This window comes from Pyrus communis, chromosome 9, assembly GCF_963583255.1.
Source record: "Pyrus communis chromosome 9, drPyrComm1.1, whole genome shotgun sequence".
NCBI classification, from domain to species: Eukaryota; Viridiplantae; Streptophyta; class Magnoliopsida; order Rosales; family Rosaceae; genus Pyrus; species Pyrus communis.
This window is the reverse complement of record NC_084811.1, coordinates 24,437,196-24,459,001: the sequence shown is the minus strand read 5'-3', so window position 1 is coordinate 24,459,001 and position 21,806 is coordinate 24,437,196. Positions and strand designations below refer to the sequence as shown.

Here is a 21,806-nt window from a genome sequence, read left to right as displayed (position 1 = left end):
AGGTAAATTGTGGTTGTAAGCGAAACTCGAACGACAGTAGGAAGCATGTTTCTCTCTGAATCGGGCACTAATTGTGTTGTTAAGAGATTAACTGTAAATTGTGTTGTGTCCATTATCTGTGCATCGGTTCAAAGTAAATTGTTTGAGATGTACTGTAATGGGATCTCAAGACGATCGAGGTCCGGTAGCCGTCTACCGCAATCTTTTTGATGCAGAAGCACGAAATCTAATCACTAAAGAATCAGTTTGGTTAGCATTTGCCAATTGTAACTTGTAGATGATGCGTTCAACAATTTTCTGAATTGGTTGGTCACTACCTTGCAGCTGCTTTAGGGATGTTTTGAGTGAAGGTACGACGCGGACTAGTGTTGGATATTCAACTTTTTTCAGTAGGGAAAATTGACAATTTCTAATTGTTCAAATCTCAATTTTATTTAAAAAATTCAAGGAGCAAATTGAAAGTGATTTTGCGGATACTTCGATAAGGATTTAAAATAATGGATTTGAGTTTTGACACGAACTTCATCTAAAGCATGCCACGATTGGTGATTAATTATAGACTAAACTGGATAACTCCTTAGATTTAACGTATTGGGAATGAAAGGTATATTATTCCAAATCTCTCAAATTGGTAAGACAACACCGCCATATTAGTAAGGGTGTTTTTGGAAGTGTGTTTTAAAGGACTGAAAGTATTTTTGATGAATCGTACTTTTGAAATCAATCGTCTATGAAAATGCAAATAGATTTTGAAAAAAAAAAAATTAAAAACATGAAAATGTGCTTCTTTCCAATTGCATTACAAATGTTTTTGGAATCTAAAAATATTTTCTCCATAAGTGTTTTCATTTATTTTAGAAGCACTTTCAAACACACCCTAGTTCATTTGTCATCTTCAACTTAGACATAATTTAGAACTTTGTCTTCATTTTTAACTTAATGAATCAATATAACTTGAATATAGTGAATAATTAAATCATTCTTAACACAAAACGTGTATATACAATATCATCAGGGTGGTATTGTCCACACATATATTCTTCAATTAATTCGATTAGACAGTCGAAAATTAAGAGAGTTGTGTGAATAACACCGCTCTTATTATTATTTCTATTTTGAAGATCAAGTACACTGTATTTGAAACGGTTATATGAGTATATATTTTATTTCATTTTACACATTTATGACTATTTTAGCATTGTTGCTTATACATTACACAAGAGCTTAGCTGTAAATTATTATTCAAATATTGGGTCAGCATTGATCTAATTTTGATTTTTGTAACCAAGTGGGAATACGCAAAAACAAGTAAAATTAGGTGACCCAACTATCACAACTTGTTTTCTGGTAAATATTTAGTATTTGTTGCTTGGACTTATGCCCTCCACTTCATCAGGTATATACTTTTATGGCACTGATATACCATTATTGTAGTGTTTTATACCAAATACAATAGTAATATGTGTAAATTTTTTACCATTTAATGTTAAAAAATTAGCACGGGATATTACGATTGTTGAAATATCTCATCGATCGTGTCTTTGAGAAAATAAGAGTTTAAATATCATAATCTTGCTCCAACTAATACCGATAACTTTTGTGATAAAATCTCATATCTAATGAATTGTGCAGATGATAATTATTAAGTTGACGAAAATATATTTTTAACCTGTCTCTATGATAATTCGACAACAAATACGGCAAACCCATGTCGTGTAAGTTGCTGTTCCTCCCTTGCAGACAAGCGGCTGGTGTACAAAGGAAGAGGATCCTCTCATGAGCATAGGATGTGGGATCCTCCTGATCACGAAATCCAGATCGTTCAATTTTAATTCAACAGTTGCAATTATTATAACTTTTTAAAGGATTTCCTGTTTAGAGTAGTTAGATTAAAATTGAACGACCTGAATTTCGTGGTCAGAAGAATCCTTATCCTGAGCTCAGGAGGAGAGGATCCTCTTTCGGTGTACAAATGCATGAACCATGAAGAATGAGTCAGCAACAGCCCAAACGCTAGGTAACAGACGCACGCAAGCGACAACTTGGCGCACGGCTTTCACATTCAGTGCCACTTTACTGAGCACATTTTTGGCATTCTACAACGCAATGCTGACTTGTCAAAGTCAATCACTTCTTCTATGTATATGGTTTTCTTTCTTTCTTCTGTTTTTGTTGAGCAAACTGTGGCCGTGTTTGGTACATCGGATAAGATTAATAATACAGAGCACAATATTTGATGTTCGTTCGTATTAGATAACCACCGGATTAAATAATCCAGACCCACTTATTTTATACTGTAAGCATCCGTTTCCTTATCCCCTCTAAAACCACGTTACAATTTAGTTGGCTTCTTAAGAACGCACCTCGCTCTCTTCTTCCTCCTGAAAACGCACTCTCGCTCTCTCTTCCTCTCCAGACTGTACAAGAAAATCTCTCGCTCTCTCCTTCCTCTCCAGCCACTCCGGTCCTCTCCAGACACATCGCTCTCTCCCAGGTTTGTCTTCTCATTCTTCTTCTTCTTCTTCCCAGGTTCCTCCCCTCCCTCTGTTCTTCCCCCTCCTTCTATTTTTCTTGCAATTTTCTTTCAATTGTTTGAATCTAGTTATTCTTTTCTCTGTAATTATGCAATTGATTATGTAATTTTGTGTTTTAATTATAATTTTTGAATTTAGGGTTTGTTGTTGGGGTCAAATACCTGAGACTTGAAGCTCTCAAAGGCCATTCCTTTTTTTTTTTGAATTCCTGCGATTCTCTGATCCAAAACCTTCGAACCCTTTTCTGGAATTTCGATCGCAACCCACCAAGTGGAAGAGAAAGATGACAGACTCTGCATGTTTGGGTGATGAGATTGGCTTCCATTGGGAAGAAAACCCTGCAATGGAGCAACATTGGAAGATGGGCAACTTGAATGAGAAGTATGATTAGTGTTTGAGATGCGTAACTCGTCATCTTCACAAGCAGGAAAAAGAGTTTGTGAGAATTCGGGCAGATGTTTTTGATAGAGATTAATGCGTTCTACAACTTGAATGAGAAGTATGATCAGTTTTTTAGATGTGAAACTTGTCAAATTTTATTTTTTGCTTCCCCTTTCTTATACGGTCATTAGTCTGATACTGCACCAAATGCCCTACTAATTTAATCAATGTTATCCAGTGACTATTTATCCTATTCGATATAAATAATCAGTACAGTCCGAGTTTCCAAACGAGGCCTCTAGATTCGGCTTTTCACTCTCATTTCCAATTAATTGTAGAAGTTGAATTAAAATTATGATTCTTATTAATTATGAGATGAAAATTTTCAACTTTAGAATACTTAAATACGAGAAATACTAAGAGGATTCTCTTAAAAGTGAATTTTTTTATGGATTCTCTGTCACCTAATAGTTTAACGTCAATTCCGTACCAACATTATGAATATTGAACCAAAAACATAAAAGTGATAGAAAATCTACGAAGAGTGTCATTGTTTTAGAGAGTCTCATTAACATTTCTAAAATGTACACATCTTAAAATTAAAATTAGGAGATAAAAAAAAGTTGAATTTTGAAAATAAATTGGGTTTCCAAATAAGAGTACATTGTATTGAAAGTAATAGGATCACAAAATTAAGGAGACAAAGTTTTTGCTTGAACTTGCTCAATCCATTAACTCCTTTCTTAAATTGCCTACTTTCTTGCACTGTATTTGGATGAGGAAAATAAATTTGGAATGTGGACAAAATTTAGAATTTATAAATTTTCACGTACCAAATTTCTTGTTTGGATTTATAAACATAGAAATTTAGAATTTTCGCATGGAAAAAAAAACTTGGAATTTGAGACCTCCAATTCCCAAGTTTAAATTCCATGTAAGTATATGTCATTTCCCAATTGCTATGATTAAGAGTTTAACAATAACAAATTCCGTATTCAAATTATATTGTTCTTTTAATTTATACAAATAAGAAAATTCACAAATTTTAGAAAATAAAATTTTATTATTTCAATATCCGTCGTTTTAAAATTAAGTAATCTTAAATTTTCTCATTCAAACAGAGTGTTAGTGTATGATGTTTCTTTAGGTTTTTAGTATGGTGGGAGTTTCAATTTTGACCTTTCAAACTATGTCTTTGTTCAAGATTTTACGTTTTAACAATTAAAACATCACCAAGAAGATCTTCATTGGACCGTAAAAACTCAAAAGCACAAATTTGAGGGCCTACACACGAGTTCTGGCACCCAAGGCCCCTCGATCATACACACAGCATGTGTTTCAACTCGTTGTTTCTTAACAACCATATATAATTCAAGTCATTTAAGCAAACAAGCTAAACTTTGAACGGAAAGTTCGGCTTTTGTTTCTTCCATGGGATTAAAGGTGGGCAGTGCATTGCGTGGCTTGGTCGAGTGAGTCAATTTTAATCGAGTTAACAATACTTTAAACAACCCAATCCATTTATTGACCGAGTGGTCGTGTTTTTACATAAAAATAAATTTTTGAAGTTTACAACCCAACCCAATCCAACCCAGCATATTTAAGTTGGGTTAGTCAGATTGGTTGGGTTGAGGTAGTCAGATTAGTTGATAAACCCACTAAAGTAGCATGTCATCAATTACTGTTACGTCAATCCTATCATTAGTTTCACTGCGACACCATCTACGTCATCAGTATGCCTAAATGATGCTTTTCAATCAATAAACGCTCTCTATAATTTTCGTCAAAATTTAAGATTATCCTTAGAAGAACGTTTGATATAGATGTATTTTTCGTGTAGGACAACACCTACATTTTTATTTTATGGATCTCACAAACATAAATGAACGACTAACGCTATCGTTCTTCGAATTTTCATTATCTTGTGGATAAGTTGCACTCAATAATTAACTACATGCCCATTTTCTATATCCACATCACCCGATTCACCCCACTAATCAACTACACGACAAACCCAAGTCGGCCCATAGTTTTCCCATGGACCCCACCACTTTCCTACTTTAGCTAATTTTCAGTTGTACAATATTCACAAAATTCCAAATCAATAAACTAGCCAATCACCGACAACCACCTTTATTTAATTCCAATAAAAAACCCCACAAAAATAAATAAAAATAGTATTCCGCAACAAATCGGGGAATAAAAGTAAATAAATTATAAAAAAACTGCCCCACGTCCCTCTATCTCTCTCTCTCTCTCTCTCTCTCTCATCCCTTTCTCTCTCTAAACTATCGATTGATTTGTATAAAACTGCTCCCTTCTTTCTTGTTCCTCCTTCAAAATCATCCGTCAAACCCTAACCAAATTCCACCCTCGTTTTTATTTATTTATTTTTTTAATTTCAGTGACAAACAATCGTCGATTCGGATCCGATTTCGCAATCCGATCTGGACGACCTTCTGCGATGTCATCATCCGGCCCCCCTCCACCCAAGCCTCCGCCGCCGCGAGACATCCTGATCCGCTCGGTGTGGTCCGATAACCTCGAGTCCGAGTTCGAACTGATCCGATCCGTCATCGACGATTACCCTTTGATTTCCATGGATACCGAATTCCCGGGCGTCGTGGTCCGACCCGACTCCAACGATCCCAATTTCTACCACCGCGAGCCCGCCGCGCACTACCTCATGCTCAAGGCCAACGTCGATCGCCTCAATCTGATCCAGGTCGGCCTCACCCTCTCGGACGACAGCGGAAATCTACCGGATTTGGGGACCAAGAATCTGTATATATGGGAATTCAATTTCCGGGACTTCGACGTCGCGCGGGACGCCCACGCGCACGACTCGGTCGAGTTGCTTCGCCGCCAGGGGATCGATTTCGAGCGGAACCGGGATTTCGGGGTGGACTCGGTCCGGTTCGCGGAGCTGATGATGTCGTCGGGGCTCGTCTGCAACGACGCCGTTAACTGGGTCACGTTCCACAGCGCCTACGATTTCGGGTACCTGGTCAAGTTGTTGACTCAGCAAGTCTTGCCGGACGAGTTGTCGGTGTTCTTGAATTACGTGAGGGTTTTCTTTGGGTCTGGAGTGTACGACGTGAAGCACCTGACGAGGTTCTGCGCCGCCCTCTATGGTGGGCTGGACCGGGTCTGCCAGACACTGAATGTGGGCCGGATTGCCGGTAAGAGCCACCAGGCAGGGTCGGATAGCCTGCTAACCCTGCACGCGTTCCAGAGGATCAGAGAGGTCTATTTTCCGAAGGACGGGATCGTGAAGTACGCCGGCGTTTTGTATGGTCTAGAGGTTTCTTGATTTTTTCATTGGAATCCATTGCTCATAGATTTCTCTCTCTTTTAAGTAAATTTTGTATACATGACTTGGTTTCATCAATATTATTAGGCTTTTATTAATTCTTTGCGGTTCTTGGTTTCGCTTTCGATGCGAGCTTTTTTCGGATTTCTGATCCTTCATTTACTTATGTGCATATCTGTTTGTGATAATTGATGGGTTTGGAAGCTTATAGAATTAGGAACTTTGGAGATGTTTGGGAAGAGAGGATTGGTGGGGTTGCGGGTTTAGAGAATTCGGAGTTTTTCCATTGGATTGTAGACTGTTGAGTTGGGGATTATAAAGAGAGGGAAGGTTAACAGGTCTTTTGTAGGGTTCTCTATGAATTGTCCTAGAGTGATATAAGCGATCAGAAGAGAATTCTGATGGATTGAAGGGATTCCTGAAGTTGGATTCTCTTGGTAGTTGGTATATAAAAACAACATAAACAGTGCATACTTTGCATAATTCTTCTGCTGGTCATTGTCATAGGAATCGTAGGCCCCCATTGTTGTCACTTAGCAAGATGATTGAATTATTTAAGAAAGCTTGGACTTATGGTAAGAGTGTCGAGAAGGGAATATGGCGATGGCGGTCAATAAACGTGGTGTGAGATTATATGCATGGCTCGGTCAATGATTAAACTTAATTAATATTGTGGTTCCTATCAAGGCTAGAAGACTAGCAAGCAGCCTTTCAGCCTCTGCTCGAGAACTTGTCCCATGCCAGTTAGTTTTCAATTGTTACTTAGTGCTTGGGTTCAACTTACATGACATATGCTTTCTGACATTTCTGGTCATCGGCATGAGAAGTTAAAAGGCCATGGGTTTTGTAGTGGTGCTCCCAATCCTTCTTACTTGATGCCTTTTTAGAATGGTAGGTTTAGGATTCTGCCAGTTCTCTTTGAATTTCTTATCACGTTTAGCTCCATAAACGTGGTCATTTTAGATTGATTCTCCATGCAGACGGTTGTTTATTTACTGTTAATTACTTTTTACAGTCGCATTTAGCTCTGTAAATATTCGTTCATATTTCTTTGGTCAAGTGATAGTGATACTTGATAAAAGCCACAAAGGAAGAGGAACAAACAAAAAAACAGGTAGAAGAAAAACAGTGCAGCAAAACAGTGGGTACAGAAAAAAACAAGTATACAAAAGCAGCAGCAAGGGAAGCATTAAGTAGGCCGAGCAGGGAGGTCGTCATGAGAGAGAACGGACACCAGGGAGGGTGGAGGGGTGTTAACCCAGTTGCGAACGCACAACCTCCTTTTCACAAGCTTGGCGGTGGCATCAGCAGCACTGTTGGCTTCTCGGCGGATCCAAGTCCACCAAGACCCTCCGTGGCAGCAGAGGCCTCCACCTCCACAGAAGAGGTGTGAGAACAATGATGGGAAGCTGCTGCAGTAAAAGAGCCATTATGGTCACAAATTATAACACCAGTTCCAGCAGATGTAGGGGAAGAAGACCGAGAACCATCGAGCCTGAAGATTAGTCGCCGTGTCATGTATTAAAATGGACGCTGTCTTTTACCTATTGTTCCGTAAGGCAAAATGAGCCTTCACTTTTACCATTTAGGATAAAGAATTCCTCATCTCTGCATGTTCATCAAGAATCTTCTCCACCTCCCGTGCCGTTTTTATCCTCTCACTCTTTTGAATAAGTTTCCTTAGTTGAGCTTGGATCTCAACTAACCGAAAGAACTGATACGATTGGAATATGAAAATATCAAATGGCCTTCACATATTTGCAATAAGGCCATCTCCAATCGGGCCTCTTAGGGCTATAGGCCGAAGGATACTTTTTTTGACACAAAAGTCCATCTATAATGGAGGTTTGGACCAAAAATCATTGAGACCCACCGGGTCAAAATCCAACCATATGGCTACTGGGTTGGCTATCCTTAGCTAGCTAGCCAGCTCGTTCAATTGAGCCCAGTTGGATATTTTTTTTATAGACGAAATTAAATTAAAAAAAAAATCTCATTTTTTTTTCCTATAAATACATAAGACATTTCTACACATTTTATTCACACTTTCATACTATCTTACCTCATTGTATTTCAATTCTTCACATTCTATTCACATCAAACACTCTTTTTATACACACCCCTCTCTTACCTCTTCCAATAATCTTTCCTTTATTTTTTTCAATAATTTTCAAATGGCCACATCTTCAAGTGATAGTCAAAATATGTTCGGAAACCTTATTTTAATATGGTAGTTTAATTTAATTAACCAATAAAATTAAAGAACAAACTTCAAATAATAAATTATTTAGGGGCCTAAAAAATAGCACCCTTCGGTTGGAGATGGTATATAAATATGGTTTGGACTGTTCATTAAAAAATAATTTCGTGCAAGGCTATACTCTGGATGAGGGCTAGCTTCGGTTGGAGATGGCCTAAGTGTCCCATTGGGCATGCTAAAATGTTAAACCTAAAAATTACACAGCCTATGTGGCGCAAGTCGAAGTAACTAAGAGCTAACTACGTCCTTTAATGGCTTGAATGCTAATGCGGTCGTGCCAACTCGCCATTGAACTCGCCCGGGTGAATGTCTTGAATGTGGTGAATATGGTGAAATGCGTTGCTGACTCCTGAATTGAGCGAGTTTAGTCGAGAAAGGAACACTCTCGGCCTTAGGTTCTAAAATGTGAAGACAAAGTTATACAAATTGTTGTGAAGTTCAAAAGTAATCGACTGTTTGAGTGTTGAACTCTTAAAATAACCTAAAAGTAACACCTCACTTCTTTGAGAAGGTTGATAAAGTAATATTTCTGTGAAATAATCAAAGACTCTTCGCTAGTAAGACTTGCATAAATAGTCAGTCGCAAACTTGGGAGAATCCCTGTCTATACAGGCGGTTGAGACCCTAAGGCAAACTGACTCTATAACTTTGGCCCAATCTATCTAGTCGGTCACCTTCATTATTTGCTTTTGGAAAACTCAGTTTATCTAGTCGGTTGTCATCCGTCAATTACCAACCCAAACCCGTATATCCGTTCAAAATTTGTGCTAACCGTTAGTGAAGTAGTTAGTTTTCACAATAGTGCGTGAAAAGTTTTCACGTTGATTTGTGTTTTGAGTTAAAGGTCCCTTTCTTGTTACACGATCTCTTGTATTTATAGGAACAAATTTCTTGATGCCCATATATGCCGAGCTATAGGAACAAATTATCTTCACGAATACTTTTACTAAAACTATCTCTCCACCGAGTCTCACCCTCTTGGACTTGACCTAAGATTCTGAACCAAATCATTTTATGTGATTAATTCATTCTCTATTGAGACACGAGGATTTGATCCATAAGCAATTTAATTCAATTCTTATCAAAACCCATCTTGATCCTCCAACAGTCCCACTTTGTTTAGGACTTGACCGAGCCATAATCCAATGTTCATCTTTTAAGCAATCCCAATTCACCTAGGACTCCACCGTTGGGCCGAGCACTTCACCGTTGGGCCGAAACTTGCAACCTCCTTTTCAGGCTATTAATCAACTCGGCCCTATCCCAGAATTTCAGGCCGATAGAGGGTCGTCCATCTTTTCAAATGTGGGTCAACAATTTCTCAATCAAGTGACCTTGCACTCTTCTAATTTGAGGTGGGGCTGCAGTTGATATTCTTGAATAATGTTTCGATCAACTTACGTAGCAGCCGTGGCACTTGTCTGTTTGTCTTTGATATGAACGCCATGGGCGGTCAAATGAAAAAGGTAACAAACTCCACCTGGACAGAGTAAATAAACTTAGCCTAGCTTTTGTTAATTTTCTAGAAGCAATATATAGTACTGTATCTTTGAAATCCCTCTTGATTTATTAAGTTAAATGATTGCCGGGAGGACAAGAAATTGCACCCTTAGCATAAGACCTACCTCCGGCGCGGTCCTAGTGAATTATTGTTTCCCATGGAAGGACAGACAGAGAAAATATTATGAATGTTTACGATAAAGAAATTGTTGATGTCCTCCTACCATGCATAGAACCGATGGTATCCCCTCGTATTCCCGTGTCGTGTTGAATCGTATCGTATTTTCGTGTCGTCACGCAATAATTCTTTTTGTTAATTTGATATATCTCTGTAACGTGTCGTATCGTATCTCTGTATCCATGCATGGTAGATGTCCTCGTGTTCTCCTTAGCTATAAAACTCGAGTTGTTTATGACCGGTCTGTTTCTTTCGTCGAGTACTTAAGAATTATGGCTAAGCCACCCACATGCGCATGATGCATCTGTCTGCCGTGAATTATAAATCAAGAAAATCAAGGCAGCCAAAGTGCAGCTATGAGTTTCCTAATCAAACCCCACAGCAACTACATGTGATCTTGCATTTCTAGTGCACATAGAGACACACCACAAGCTGTAAATTTTGGTCCACATAAGACAAGGATTGATTGAGAGGGATAAGGTGGTCCTTCTCCCAAACCCTACCTCCACAGATTTTTTTTTTTTTTTTTTTTCCAGAAAACAATTATAGTTCGATACGAAAAAGTGTTTTAAGTAAAGTAGAAAAAAAATACCTCAGCAACTATAAGTTCTATTCAACAACGCTTCGAGAGCTGCATTGAAGAAAAACCTCTTGTATCTGTCCTCTTGTCATGCTTTTTTATTGATTCTTAGTTAAGAAATCGCTTTAGTGATATTCTCTCACTACAAAGTAAGCTGTGTTTTTTAATGATCTGGTTTTCACACCCTTTTTAGTTTTTCATGCACCTCTTTTTATTTTCGAACATCGTAGTTAATAAAATCAACGAAAACAAAAGTTGAGCTTAAAAAGTAGTGTGTAAGGAGAGAAAAATGGTGTGTATTTTACAATTTGAAGATGTAAAAGCAGCAGTACTTTTTGTCTTGGACTTGCCCAGCCTCCTTTCAACGTTGTTGAGTCTGTCAATGTCACACTTGATTAGATTAGAATCCAAAAGCGGGGCCATGGCCGGTAATGGTTGAAGTGATAAATGGGTCTCCTTCGTTCTCTCTCTCTCTCGAGGCTGTTCTCTATGTAACTCTTGGGGGAAGGTAGGTGCGTGATAGAGAGTTACTTTGTGGATACTTCCATATGATATTCATCCCCACTTGCCCCCATCTTTTAATTTTGTAACTTTTGAATTTCTTCTCTTTCCCTCCACCTTCAAGTAATTGTATGTATCCCTTCTTTCTTTTCGAGTTGAAATTCTTTTTTACGTTAGCTTAACCAAAACAAAAGAGACAATGTCATGGATAGATATGGATTCCACTTGGTTTTTGTGGCAAAATGTGTTTTCTTTGAGGAAAAAAAGGAGATCAAGTGTGTTGAGCTGAAAGCACTCTCGCAACACATGCAATAAATGACTTGTCATAAGGATATGCAAAGAACTTGTAGCTGAAGTTATTATAAATATATACTTTTGCATCCAAATTTCTAGATTTGATTCCTCCCTTATTCAATATCGATTTGTCTAACAAAAATAACGAAGAAGAAGAATTCACGTGTTTTGCAAGAACATTTTGGCAGCTATCAAGTCAATCATAAAGCATGAGAGAGAATGTCAAAAGAGCAGAAGGTATTTCAATGTGCATACGTTAATCTACATGTAGCAAACAATATAAATATATATTTCATATGTATTTATAATTAAACCAAAAGAAGACATAACGTATCTTCAACAGTGTTATGTATTAGTTAAAAGAATGAGAGACCAACCATATGGAAGAGGATCTTCTCTGGATCTACTTTGTGGGGATCTTAGGAATCCCCATATCCTAGTCGTTCATCATACATTGTGCAGCCAGTTTTTGTCAGGTACTATTTGTGTTTAATTTTAAATAAAAAATGTCAAATGATTTCTAACCTCATGATGCACGATGAATGCCTAAAATGTGAGGATCCCTAGAATCCCCACAATTTGGATCCGGATGGGATCCAAATCCCAACTATCTTGAAGGTCATTTGGCTGACATTTCATACCCCCACGACTATTTTGACTAGGCGACTTTTTCAAGACAAAATTCTCACTTTGAGGTCGTACTTCAACAACGAGGTTTTCCTTTAGCACCATTTGTCATTTATGTCGTGCCTCTAAAGAATCTGCTGCTCATTTTTGCTTCAAATATTCAGCATCTAAGCAAATTTGGATGTGGTTGGCCTGTCAATTTGGTACTTATTGGCCCTTATTATTCCTTACCAATGTTTTGGGACGCTTTTGGGAGTAACCCTTTTTCTCGTTAGTTGCATAATCTTTGAATTTTTGCAGGTCTAGTTACATGTTATACTATTCAAAAGGCATGCAATAAGTCTACCTTTGAAGATCAGCCAATCTCTTTTCATCATCTTTACATGTCTATTGCTTTTGGGATTGTTTATACTGGCAAGGTTATCCCTGGATACTCCAACGGTTTGGATCTTCGTATTATCTCATCTTTGGGTATTCAACCTATCCCTCGAAAGGCCTTAATTATTCATTGTGTGCTTTGGTCTCCTCCAAAGTTTTCTTGGATTAAACTTAACACTGATAGTTTGACTAAAGGAAATCTTGGTCCCGCTGCTTATGGAGGAGTTTTTCAAAGTGGTCATTTTCTTGGTGGTTGTTGTCAAGGTATTGCATCATCACAATGATTTTTGGCAAAATTATTAGCGTAAAATTTTCTTATCCATGAGATTGGCACTGTTTTTGGTTGAAAAGTGATATTACGAGTGCTCTTGTTGTCTTCATTCAAAGAATTGGTTCCTCCTTGGCCTCTTCGCATTCATTGGTTTACTTGCTTGGATCGAATTCGGAAGATGACTTTTTATTGCTCACACATTTATCAAGAAGGAAATGTCGTTGCCAACAAATTTGCTAATATGAGTTTGTCTTCTTCAACCTTGGTTTGGCATGACTCCCCTCCATTGGCGGTCCGTGCTTCTTTACATTTGGATTTTCTTGGCTTGCTTGGTTTCCGATTATCATATTAATGTGCATCTCGGTTTACAAGTTTGTCCTCCTTCATGATGTGTGTTTTTCCTTTTTTTCCTAACCCATTGCTTTTGGTGCTTTGCAACTTGTTTTGCAAGTCTAAATCAGTAGACCTTCTAGGTTTTTCTTTAGAGGGGTTTAGGCTTTAGTCCTCCCTATTTTCTTGTATTTTTATTTATTTTCTGAAGACAAGTTCGGTTTATGTCATCCCTTATTTTCTTGTATTTTTCATTTTCTTTCTTCTTGTATCATGAGGGGTAAAATTTATGTCTCCCGGAATAAGTTTAACTACTTTTTTTCTTCAATAAATTTTTCCTCATATTGTCGAGCTTTCCCAAAAGAAAAAAAAAAAACCATATATAGAGTTGTGATCCCTTAATTAGTTAAAAGGATTTGTCTCGATCTTTAGAATATGACGTAAACTGCTATTCTGAATAGAATTTTGTGAATAATACAAAATTTTCTCTTAAAATTAAGAGTGGCAAATGTTTGTTGTTGATAAATATATGCTCCACTAAGATGGTACAATTTTTATAAATTTCTTGAAAATAAGTTATTAGAGCTAAGAAGTACTTGAAAATATAAAGAAGTACGGGTGAAATTCTTGAAATAGTTACACATTCAATTTGTGTAAGGATATGCAATAACATGCTAGGTTGTGGAATGTAGCTACATCAAACGTACCTCAAAACGAGGGAAAACACTTCAGCTCTTTTCACACAAATAATATTTTGATACGTGTGTATAAACTTTTAATTTTGTAATTTTTATGAGTTACATCTACACACGTATCCGACAGTAATAAATCCGAACATGTGAATAGCTAAATAATGTCCTAAAAAGAGACTGTTTCTTTTTCTTTTAAGTCAATTAATAAACGACTGTTAGGAAATAAAAGCTCTCCACTTAACCAGTACTATACTATTCAATGCGCTCAACTGAAACACATTAAATTATTACCCAAAAAATGGATAACCATTTAATTTAAAAGTTGTTTATATATAGACAAATATAACATAAACCAGAAATTTATTATTGTGCTCGAAACACAGGATGATATGTTATATGATAAGAATTATTTTTTTTCAAAGATTTCTCTATTTATATATGACATATGACAATGTAGCCGTGTTCCGATTAGCCTAAAAAATCTCTCAACGTAAATGAGTAAAAAGACCCCACCAGTTACCTTCCCTTATACCACAACTTTAAATAATCTTCCTTCCCCTAAAACCCTCCCCTCTGACTACCCATCAATGCCACATTTCACAACTCCAAAAATTCATATTTCAAAGTTTTGAAAAACCTCATTTCTTCTCCCAATCCCTCCAAGAAAACCAGAAAAATATATTTCAGATGGGGAAGAAAATGAAGCTCCCTTTTCTCTCCAAGAACACATCAGAACTATCAAGATCTTCATCTTCTTCTTCCTCCCCATGGCCTTGGCCTTCTTGTGCTCAAACCAGAACCCTTTCTTTCAGAACAGGCAATGATATCTTCAAGACCATAAACTCAGCCTACTTTGACACCACAAACCCTACAACAGATTTGGTGCTGGTGGATAGCACACCGGACTCGTTCTTCACCAACTCATCATTTGACGAGTGTCCCAGCTTCTCCACCGTCTCTGAAGATTCAAAAGGCGGTGGAGGAGCTGGAGGAGGAGACGCAATAGAGAGTGTGATTAAAGGGTTGAGGTCAGAGAGGCTCTTCTTTGAGCCAGCTGGTCAGACAAGCTCTGTGTTAGTTGAGACCAAGGAGGCTGAGGCGGGGGCCGCGGCAGCAGCAACAGCTGATGAAGGTGGTGATGGGGCTAATAATGTTATGCCATTCAAGGAGAGTGTGGCTTTGTCAATTGACTCACCAGACCCGATTGTGGATTTCAGAAAATCTATGGAGGAAATGGTGGAAGCTCATGGCTTGAAGGATTGGGAGAATCTTGAGGAGCTTTTGTGTTGGTACTTGAGGGTAAATGGTAAAAGCAACCATGGTTATATTGTTGGAGCTTTTGTCGATCTCTTGGTAGGTCTAGCATTTACTACTACCAGTAGCAATTCTTGTTCTTGTATTATTAACTCTCCTTCTTCTCCTTTCTCTAATTTTTACAATAGTATTACTACTTCTTCTTCTTCGTCGTTGTCGTCATCGTCTTCTTCTGCGACTACTCCTTGTGTTTCCTCCGTAGAAGAAGAGTCTGAAAGTACTGCTACTACTCCATGTTTATCTTCATTGTTAGAAGGTGAAGAAGACCAGATTAAGGAAGAAGAAAATGACGACGGCGGTGGCGACGGTGTTTCATCTTAGCTAGTTAATTAATTATTTGTTTTCTAATTCGATGGAAAATCAAAACATGTATACTAGTAGTAGTACTAGAAATGATAGTGAAACTTCAACTTTTGATATTTCTCTCTTCACCAAATTCGTGTGGAGATTACAAGCGTGTGCGCGAGTTTTACAGTTTCCCATTTCCCAACGCATATCAATTAGAGTAAGATTAGTGAAACATAGGTTAATTTCAATTAGAGTAAGATTAGTGAACATAGGTTAATTTTCATTTCAATATTCGTAACGTTACATGTAACACATTTATTGGTTATACTTTTTACAGATTTAAGATGTAGTTGATCACGTTACACTTCTCGAAAAATCTACCTACTTTTCACCTACTTAGCCCGAGTAAATTTTACATGATGAATAATGTGATTCTTTTTATTAAAAAGTCATGTATGCTATTTTTGGAAACTTTATAGTCACACTTGATGGCAGATTGAATGTGTTAATATTACGTAAGACAAATTAAAAATTTTATGTGGACCGTCAAGACATCATCAAATTGTTGATAAAAATAAAAAAATGCAGCGGGAAAAAAGGTACACTGAAAATTAGGCATCTTGCTTCAACGGCATTTTGTTAATTATATATGACATATTGACATATACTAAGCTCCATGTGGGCAACAACTTGTGGCCTCTTCTCCTATTTTTTAGTGAATATATTATTTTGTTGGATTTGTTTTCTTTAAAAAGGGTTCATCTGTGATTTTGTCATGGCAATTTAGCTTTCAGGAGATTAGAAAAACTCAAAGAAGTCTTTCAACATTTTTTTAGTTATCATTGTTTGATTCACACAATGTTTGAAATTCGTTTCTAATTATGTGTTACTCTATAATGATTATATTATTGTTGGATTGTTTAATATGTTCCGGTGTATTCTATGTATTGCGGTTACTAAGTTAAGAATTCAGTGATTTAAAATATTTTAAGTCTAACAAAATGAACAGAAATTTGCAGAGATGATCTTGTGCAGCTGATCACATTGACACAAGTGTAGCCACTGTGATTTAGTAATATCTGCCACTGTGCAATCCAATTTCTGAAATTTTGAAGCAATCAGGGCCGTTGATTTTGAAAATGGACCGTCGTTATCAATGATTGGTGCCATTCCAGCTCTGAAATTTGGCGTGGTCCTAACACTCATTTCCTTGCACCTGCACAACCCCGATAAAAACTGTGAAATTTTGCGTCGAAAATATTATCCTTGAGTGAGCGGGGGAAATTTTTGTGTACGACAAGCATAGTTACGGAGTGTTATTATTTTTCGTGATATGAATAAAAAGAAAATACATATGTTATAATTTGAATAAAATAATAACATTACGTAATAGTGTTTTGAGTATGCTAAAAAACTTACTTAGTGATGAGATTGGCATGAACATAATGAATTATTATGAATATCCATGGTTACTTCAATAGTAAGGCTGCGTACGAAAGACTGTCCTCCCCCTCCCCCGACCTTTGCAAAGCAAAAAACCTTGTTGACTTGGAGTCGCCATTTTTATTCATAGTTTTAAGAGTCAAACAAGTACTAAGTTTAAGAAAAGAAAACAAACACACCTGCAATTGCCTTGTTCAGCTTTATATAATTTCAGATGGAAAATATTTGTATGCTTGTTTTTATTTTTATTTTGTCTTCTTATTTTGGGTAACCTTATCATCATATACCTGCATATATAATAATTTGAATTTTTCACCGTTATGCAAATAGCTAGGTGTTGCAGGAAAAAACAAGAAGGTGGGATATCTGTTCTTTGGAGGTGTTATGTATGAATGTCAGTTTTTGAGTGGTGCAAAGAAGCAGCTCACACCAAGGTAAATCCAATGCAGGATAGGAACAACTCAAGCTAAATCCGATGCTACATCTCCATACTCCATACCTGTATTTGGTTGTGATCTGCATAGATGTCTTGTTAGGCAAGGAGTTATATATATGGAAGTTACAATTTCCCATGTCGCGGTACCTAATCAATCGTGAAAAAGATTGTTATTCTAAGTTTAAGTAACTATATATACTTTCGTTTAACTATGTACATAACTCAAAGTGATCATATTCTGATAACATAATATGTTTGATTGTCTTGAAACAAAAAATTATTCCCATCAATTATCAAGTAATACTATAGCTACTAAATCTTGTGCTGTTTATGTAGCACGAATAAGCAGATGAGGGAGTTACAAATTCCCATGTTGTGGTATACCTAATTAGCCATGAAAAAGATTGTTAATCTGAACAGTCGATTTGGTTGTGCTTTCGTTTAAATTGCGCATGCTGATTTATTTTGATAACGTAATATGTTTAATTGTCTGATTTAAAAATAATTGATTCCTAAAAATTATCATGTTGATTTATGTTATCATCTTGTTCTCATCATTGGGAAGAATAATTAAAGAACAAATATATAGGAGCTGTGCTATATTATGTAAATATGGATTTGTACAAACAATAATATATACCCCACTAGACTCACAAGAAACTAATAAAAAAGAATGGTTTTTTTTTTTTAATTACAAATGATTCTTGAAATTGACTAAATCTTTATTTTAATTTTTTTATTTCAAAATCAATCAACGTGGTCTTTAAAATTAATTATCGTAAATCAATTTGATCATTCTGTTAAGATTCTGTTAATTATGATATGATCAGAATAGTGTGTTCACTTCCTTAAACGAAGAAAACTTCGCTTATTAGGCTCTAGCTTTAGATTACCTCCTACTCATAATGTTTGCTCAGCAATCAGCATAGATGCCTCAGCAATCAAATAGGTAAAAAAATTAGTCAATGCTCCATGGTTCGAGAGTCTTTTGGCTCAGCAATCAGCATAGATGCCTCTTCAATCTCTGAGCCAAGATTCTTGCCCTAACGGCGAAGCTTCTAAACCCCGTGCCATTCATATTTTAATACCTCAATCTCGATATGCTAAGGTGGATATAATGTTTAATTTTGTTTTGTTTAAACAAACAATATAATGTTCAAGTTGTAATGACTGCTGATTATATATTATTAGCAAATTAAGTTTGAGATTAATGATGTTTGAAGTCTACTCATTGCTGAAGTCTGATTATAAATTGGATTTCAAGCACTACGAGTGCTTGAAGACTTTAAGCACCTTCCCTAGGCGATAGGCCTCTGCTCCTCGTCCAACTAGCATCTATTGCCTTTTAGAACCTTGTATACAGTGTTTACAAAATCAATTGAGGTTAGTAGAAGTTTTTTTTGCTTCTCGTATTTGTAATGGTCAACACATTTATTGCCTACTTTTGTTTTAAGGGAAAGTGCCTTCATAGGTTGAATAGTTTTGAGCCGAAATAATTGTTTAATATTTTAATTTTCGATGTAAACGCTTATATTCGAATTTAATAAAAATTTCTATCGTTTGAACCAGAAAACTAATTAAGGGGTTGGCAACGGTGTAGGTCAAAATAAACTAGCTAGGTGCCACATGACAACATCAACAAATAGGTCTCACTGGGTTAGAATGCACGCATTGGAACACAATTGAACTGTTCCAGACAAAGAAACAGACACCCTGCAGGCTTTTACTTGTCCAATTTGGAGAAAATCAATATCAACACATGTTTTCCCAAACTAATTAATGCTGCTTAGTCTGCTAATTAGTGAGATAATGACCCAAACAACACCCAAGAGAAAAACAAAACAACTAACAGAAATCCCTCATTTTCCAAGAAAATTTAATTTTACACGAAAATTGGGACCAAAAAAATAATATAGAAGTTGGCATCTGTCTTATTTCAACTTGAGCTGTGTGTGGTTCTTGCATTCAATGCCTTTCATAGATCCATACGCCCGTCCCACATTTCACTCCAAGGCTTCTTCTTTTTTTTTCGCCCTAGGGATGGAAGTAAAGTAAATTTATTACTTGGTAATTTTTTAAATGATGAGAGTGGTTTAGATGCAGACTACTAAAAGATCTAAATAATGAATTATTTTTTCCCTTTGTTACTAGAGTGAGAATCCCCATAATAAAACAAAGATGATAATATGGTTTTTAATGTGTTTATTTGAATCGAACAGTTTAACATGACATATTGCGATTCTATTTTAAATTATTTATTAAGTTATTCTTGCTTTAATGCGTGATTCAAATTGGAGTATTTATAATAACAAGAAAAATGTTATTGTCACTTCAAAAATCTCGTCTTTGTGTGAGCCTCCCTAACTATCGTTAGCTAATTGCAATCCCTAACTGTCGTTAGCTAATTGCAATCGATAGCTTTGTATTAGCTAGGACTATATGTCACTCCTCTCTTGTCTTCCTCAAAACCGTCTCAAGCAGCCTTCTCCAATGACAGCAGCCTCACCACACCCTAAAATCTTAGAATTTGATTATCACCCAGAACCCCTCGACCCACCACCACAGGCTTGGGATCGCAAGGGAGTGCACAAGCGAAAGAGGAGGATCGTGAGGAAGGAGGGACGACACAATCCCACCTCTTGAGGTGGGTTTGAGTCTTTGAGATACAGTTTAATTAGTTGAGAGGGAAAAGAGAGAGGGATTTGGATGGAAAAAAAAAAGGAAGAGAGAGGGAGCTGGACGGGAAAAATAATAGGAAGAGATAGAGAATTAATTCTAGAAAATGAAAAAGAAAAAAAAACTGAGAATTAATTTTTATTATCCTACTTCTTAGTTTGATACTGCACCAAACGTTTCACTAAGTCAATTAAGCTTAGTCAATTTTAAGTTAGTCCAGTTTATCACTGAAACTAGCCTAATCCAAAATAATATAGTGCAACAAACGATCCGTACGACATATATACGACAAAATGAACTGACACGGGTGTGAGCGATTTTTATTTAACTTTTATTCTCAAACTGATAAGCAAGCAACATTGCATTTTCATGGGATCATTGACGAAACCTTGACAACTTTATCGTAGTTTATAAGGAAAAAGATAACTACACCCCCTTTTATTACTCTATACAATCTTGTTTACTTTTGTTCGTTGGTTGTTTATGTTGGTTTGTTCAATATGGTGAAAAAAAATAAAGAAGAATATGTAAAAGGAAAAAAAATGATGTGTGATTATTATTTTCTATTATATTACAATAAGAGTGATGTATTCATTTGATACCAAAGTTATACATCATTTACAAGTGTTGGATTGTCTCAGCGTATATGTCATTTCTCGTCAAATTACTGCATCCATTGTTAACACCTTCTCATTACAGAGTCTCTTTTCTTAGACCTTATGATCTAAGAATATTGTAGTCACTCACCGATCTTAGTCCAACAGTGGATAAGAAAGTACAACAACAAAAGTCGAATGATCACTTACAATTAAATTAAAATTGAAGGGTAAGTGATAACAATTTCCTTAAATGATACGGTCTAGAAGAACGAGCCTACTTTTTAGGATAGTAATATCGTTTATAAATAATAATAAAAATAAAAAAAAACAGTGAGTCACCGACACTTTTGAAAGAAGAAATTTTTTAATGTATCGAGAACACGGCTTAGTACACCAAAAGTCATAATATTAAGTGGTTGGATACTTGAAATTAAAATTTTCTACCATCTGTGCTATAACACTTGGTAAATTGAGTCATATTTCTGACACACTGAAAAATTTATCAAGATGTCATGGTTGCTTTACGTGTTAGAAGGACCTAGTCATTCAAGTCAATTTAAGGCACCTTAAATGGAGCATGATGTAATTGAGGGCAGGCTTTATTAACACCAACTGCCAACTACGGCCCATATCACTCCAATCGGTACCACCATTTGCATTCAATTGGGCTTTTACCTTTGGTTTTTTAAAAGCTTTTGTCACATAAACACCCCCTGACACCAACCAAAGGTCCAATCAAGGATTCAATACTATTGCTACCACCATTACTCACCTGCATCATGGCTTTTCATTACGTTTATGCAGAAGAACATTCAAACCCTAATTGTTCCGTGTTTGGTAAAGGAGGAAACAATAACCATGAACAAAGATAGAAGGGAGGACATAATAAGTTACCCTCACTTGGTAAAAATATGGATGTGAGAGAACAATAGAAAAAGAATGATAAACAGATTCAAGTATTTTCGTCCATTTTTTATACAACAATATCGAGGGAAGGAATGTAGGATAAGTCACATAACAAGTCAGTCATAATTAGGTATTTAACTCACCATATATGAGAATCAAATCTAAAATCTTTCACTTGTAAATTAGAGAAATACGTACCCTTAAACCGTAATGCTAGTGACAATTTTTTCTTCCCACTTTTAAAAGGAGTCCTTAGAACTTGGGAAGAGAGGAGAGAAAAAGGAAAATATGTTGTATTGTTCTTT

The 21,806-nt window shown here is 36.4% G+C and overlaps 2 protein-coding genes across 2 annotated transcripts; both read left to right on the top strand.

Moving 5' to 3' along the window:
- Window positions 1-5,168: 5,168 nt before the first annotated feature.
- On the top strand, window positions 5,169-6,326 carry LOC137745084 (probable CCR4-associated factor 1 homolog 11). The gene has a single exon (XM_068484958.1). The coding sequence runs from the start codon at window positions 5,380-5,382 to the stop codon at window positions 6,226-6,228; it is 849 nt and encodes a 282-aa protein (XP_068341059.1). The 5' UTR covers window positions 5,169-5,379; the 3' UTR covers window positions 6,229-6,326.
- Window positions 6,327-14,388: 8,062 nt separating this feature from the next.
- Window positions 14,389-15,769, top strand: LOC137746267 (transcription repressor OFP13-like). The gene has a single exon (XM_068486341.1). The coding sequence runs from the start codon at window positions 14,527-14,529 to the stop codon at window positions 15,472-15,474; it is 948 nt and encodes a 315-aa protein (XP_068342442.1). The 5' UTR covers window positions 14,389-14,526; the 3' UTR covers window positions 15,475-15,769.
- Window positions 15,770-21,806: the final 6,037 nt, after the last annotated feature.